General features: G+C 57.3%; 1 protein-coding gene across 1 annotated transcript; it reads left to right on the forward strand.

The window, feature by feature from the left end:
* Positions 1 to 1,641: 1,641 nt before the first annotated feature.
* On the forward strand, positions 1,642 to 3,765 carry LOC149131565 (uncharacterized). Its single transcript, XM_089339158.1, has one exon. The coding sequence runs from the start codon at positions 1,779 to 1,781 to the stop codon at positions 3,615 to 3,617; it is 1,839 nt and encodes a 612-aa protein (XP_089195284.1). The 5' UTR covers positions 1,642 to 1,778; the 3' UTR covers positions 3,618 to 3,765.
* The last annotated feature ends 1,044 nt before the right edge of the window (positions 3,766 to 4,809 follow it).

Below are 4,809 nucleotides of genomic sequence, written 5' to 3' on the forward strand. Positions count from 1 at the left end.
TCCGACCGTCGGAATAAATGAGAGGCTAAAGCATTCCTTCCAGTCGGCGAACCCATCCGATCAACGACTACCCTACATTGTAGTCTGGACCCCCTTGGGGAATGAGGGTCACCTAGAGCGTGACAATTCCCCGGGCCCGACCCGCAAACTCGCGAATCGGACCCCGTCACGGGTACGCTAGCGGCCGCGTGGCTCGTATCGCAGCCGACACGTCGGCCTTTCCATCGAGCCGGCGGTTCGGCGGCGGCAGTCCGCCGCCGAGGCGTCCGCATTCTCTTTGCTCGCTCCCAATCGCTTCCTTCTCGCTGCTGCTGCCGCCGCTGCTGCCACCACGGCTCGCTCGGCCTGCTTCTTCTTTCTCGTCCGCCTAGGCCGCCGTGTAACACACACACAGACACACACACAGACACACACACTCCCGGCCGACAGCGCTTTCGATCGAAAACTCACGGGTACGGTACCGGCCGGGTGGCTCGTATCGCAGCCGACATGTCGGCCTTTCCATCGTGCCGGCGGTTCGACGGCGGCATTCCACCGCCGAGGCGTCCGCATTCTCTTTGCTCGCTCCCAATCGCTTCCTTCTCGTTGCTGCTGCCGCTGCCGCCACGACTCGCTCGGCCTGCTTCTTCTTTCTCGTCCGCTTAGGCCGCCTAGACCGCCTAGGCCGCCGTGTAACGCACACATACAGACACACACACTCCCGGCCGACAGCGCTTTCGATCGCAAACTCACGGGTAGGGTACCGGCCGCGTGGCTGGTATCGCAGCCGACACGTCGGTCTTTCCATCGCGCCGGCGGTTCGGCGGCGGCAGTCCGCCGCCGAGGCGTCGCTCTCAATTCGGCCGCTTTCGATCGGCTCTGCGGGTACGCTGCGGCGCCCGGCCGACCGTCTGCCTTTCAATCGGCTGCGGTTCGGGGTGCGAGTCATAGGGAGCGACCGTCCGATCATAGTAGTCTGGACCCCCTTGGGGTATGAGGGTCACCTAGAGCCTGACAATTCCCCCGGGCCCGACCCGCAAACTCGCGAATCGGACCCCGTCACGGGTACGGTAGCGGCCGCGTGGCTCGTATCGCAGCCGACACGTCGGCCTTTCCATCGAGCCGGCGGTTCGGCGGCGGCAGTCCGCCGCCGAGGCGTCCGCATTCTCTTTGCTCTCTCCCAATCGCTTCCTTCTCGCTGCTGCTGCCGCCGCTGCTGCTGCCGCCACGACTCGCTCGGCCTGCTTCTTCTTTCTCGTCCGCCTAGGCCGCCGTGTAACACACACACACACTCCCGACCAACAGCGCTTTCGGGTATGCTTGATGGAGGCCTTCGCAGAAGGAATGTTTGAGGCGTACGCTTGCCTGGGAAGAGCGAAGTGGACCGGCGAACAGGTCGACGTGTTTGCCAACGAACTTAGGAGGTTGGCGAGACTGGCGGGGTACGAGGGAGAATCGCTGGATCGAACAGTAAAGTTGGCGTTTGTAACTGGGTTTCCTGACCACCTGTCGGTCGAATTGCAGAGACTGCCGGACGTGAACGCCATGCCCATGGTGGATATAATAACAAGGGCTCGTATGTTAGTTTCGTGTTGTAGATCGACACCGTTGGCAGCAGCGGCGACAGCAAAAAGTGGCCGACGAAGGAGTAGCAGAGAGGGGTCGAACAAGGAACGTGTGCGACCGTTCAAAGGACAGTGTTTCCGGTGTCAGGGCTCGCACATGGTGCGAGACTGCAAGTTACCCAAGCCTGAGGTCATTTGCTACCGTTGTCGAGAAACGGGACATATAGCCAGCGAATGTCTGCAGGGAAACGGTCTAAGGGAGACTACTGCGCCAGTGGTCTCCCCTTCGGATCAATAAAGGCGCAATTTTTTCTACCCGTTGTTGATGTGCTAGTGGATGGGAAGATGTCACGTGCCCTCGTGGACACAGGCTGTACAACGACCCTGATGACTCCGGGAGTGGTAGAGACGTGGAATGGAGAAAGCAGTGTGAGGGCAGTCGACGGAAGAGAGGTACGCTGTGAAGGCATTACCGACGTGCAGATTGAGGTGCAGGGAGCAAAGCTGACGCTGCAAGCAATTGTAGTTGGCCACTTGGTGGATGAGATTGATGTGGTGATGGGGATGGATGCAATCACCCGTTTAGGAGGTGTCACTGTCAACGAGGCCGGTGTGACTTTCGGGGTAGCGGGGAAACCGTGTATGGCGACGCCGTGCATTGGTGAGAACCGCGAAGAAAACTATGCCGTGCACACTATTGAAGACCAGGATTTTCGTGCCGCCTTCGATGGCCAGAGGTGGACAGTGGAGTGGCACTGGAGGGGAGAGCCCCCGACGTTAAAAAATAAAGTGGGCTGCTACCAGCATACTTTAAAAGGAGATGCCAGAAGCGAGTTCGAGGGGGAGGTGGAGCGGTGGATTAAGGAGGGCATATTGATCCCTTGGGAAGAAGAAGGAGAGAGCGGAGTCCTGCCGCTGATAGCGGTGGTACAGCCCACGAAGCATAAGGTCAGACCAGTGCTTGACTTCCGAGAGCTGAATGACCACATATGTCATACGGGCGGCGAGGCCACAGATGTCTGCGGGGACACCTTGCGAGAATGGAGGCAGATGACAGGGGCCTCCACGATCGTCGATTTGAAGTCGGCATACCTGCAGGTGCATGTGTCTGAGAGACTGTGGAAGCATCAGCTTGTCAGGTATAAGGGCCGGACATACTGTTTGACCAGGCTGGGGTTTGGGCTAAATTCAGCGCCAAAAATTATGGCAACAATTCTCAAGGCCATCCTGGGAAAGGTGGACAGAGTAAAAAGGGCCACCAATTCGTACATTGATGACATCCTTGTGGATGAAACCATCATGCCAGCAATGGAGGTCATAGGCCACCTGAAGAAGTTCGGACTGGTCGCCAAGCCACCAGAGGCTATGGAGGGATGCGCTGCACTGGGCCTCAAGCTACGGAGAGACAAGGCCGGTGCGTTGGTGTTTCGGCGTGGGAACGAGATCCCTGAACTGGGCACCAGCGTGAGTAGACGGGAACTGTTCTCGGTGTGCGGGAAGCTGGTGGGACATTACCCGGTTGCAGGATGGTTTCGGACAGCATGTAGCTTCATCAAGAGACGAGCCGAAGGAGCAAAGTGGAATGACAGAGTTGGGGAGAAAACAACCGACATGATGCAGGAAGTCATGGTCAGAGTGAGAGCAGAGGATCCAGTGAGGGGCAGTTGGTATGTTCCCAAATCAAAGAGTGGGATCGTTTGGTGTGACGCCAGTAGCATCGCAATAGGGGTTGTCTTGGAAATGGGAGGCACCGTGGTGGAAGATGCAGCCTGGCTCAGGAAGATGGATGACTGCAACCATATCAATGTGGCGGAGTTGGATGCCGTGCTGAAGGGGGTGAACCTGGCCTTGAAGTGGGGGCTGTGCACCATCGAAATTAGAACCGATTCGGCCACTATGCTTGGTTGGGTGACGGCAGTCATCACCAATGAGCGGAGGGTGCGAACCAAAGGGGCTGCAGAGATGCTGGTAAAGCGCCGATTGGGAATATTGCGGGAGCTAACCGCTGAGTTCGATCTGGAGCTGAGCGTAATTTTTGTGCCTTCCGAAAAAAAAACAGGGCAGACGTCCTAACCAGGGTAAAGCGAGCTTGGTTGCAGGTGCCAGAGGATGCGGAGCAGGCTGTGGCTGCAGTATGCTGTCTGAGTGACTCGGAGTTGAGGAGACTGCATACCATGCATCACATGGGAGTGGACAGGACATTGTTCCTAGCCAGGAAAGTTGACTCCGAGGTAACGAGGCGGAGCGTGCAGAGAGTGGTTAGCAGCTGTGACAGGTGCCAGTCTATTGACCCTGCTCCGGGCGTACATGAGGCGGGAAGTATTCCAGTGGCCCACAACTGGAAACGACTGGCAGTGGATGTAACACACTACCGGCAGGGGACGTACCTCTCAATGGTTGACTGCGGACCGGGGCGGATGGCCATATGGAGGGAGATGAAGACGGGGACTGCAGAGGAAATCGCAGGAGTATTAAATGGGATATTCCTGGAACGAGGCCCCGTGGATGAGCTGCTGCTGGATAATGGCACTGCATTTCGCTCGGAGGTGCTGAAAGAAATGCTTGACGGGTGGCAGGTCAGCCGCTTCTTCAGGGCGGCATACCGGCCAAGTGGAAATGGAGTGGTGGAAAGGCATCATCGTACCATCAAGACCATGGCAGAGAGGGGCCACATTTCGCCAATCGAGGCCGTATTTTGGTACAATATGTCGCCCAGGTCAGGACAGGCTGAGGAGTCGGTGCCACACAGGGCAATATTCAGGTACGAGTGGAGGCACCCGTGTATTGCATCAATGCGACTCCGGGGAGAAGAAGAGCACACCTTCGTGCAGATCGGGGAAGAAGTTTGGGTAAAACCCCCAAATGCACGGTGCACATCACAATGGGGGAAAGGAACTATAACCTCCATCAATTCAAAGAGCAACGTCTCAGTCGATGGTATGCCACGCCATGTTTTGGATGTGCGGAAGATTGTCAGTGCTTCAGAGGATGGAACCAGCTGCAGTTGGCAGGATGATGAAGACAGCAGCAGTAGGGAAGATGATGAAGGCAGCGCGCCAGGAACTCAGGCTAGTCCCGGGGTCGCACAGCGACCATAGAGGGAGCGGTACCCTCCTCCCTGGTTGGCTGATTATGAAACCAATTAAGGTAGTTCGGGAGTGAGTGGGAGAGCCGGTTGAATGATCTATAGATCAGGGGGGCGTGTGGTGTTATGGGCTGTGTGTTGTGGTGGAGAGAGGTGGGACAAACAGAAGTGAAGCCAGAC

Source organism: Octopus bimaculoides, chromosome 21 (assembly GCF_046866305.1).
Source record: "Octopus bimaculoides isolate indiv1 chromosome 21, ASM4686630v1, whole genome shotgun sequence".
Lineage (NCBI taxonomy): Eukaryota > Metazoa > Mollusca > Cephalopoda > Octopoda > Octopodidae > Octopus > Octopus bimaculoides.

Excerpts from the sequence above, each read along its gene's own strand:
- LOC149131565 (XM_089339158.1), top strand. The coding sequence starts at position 1,779 with ATGTCTGCAGGGAAACGGTCTAAGGGAGACTACTGCGCCAGTGGTCTC.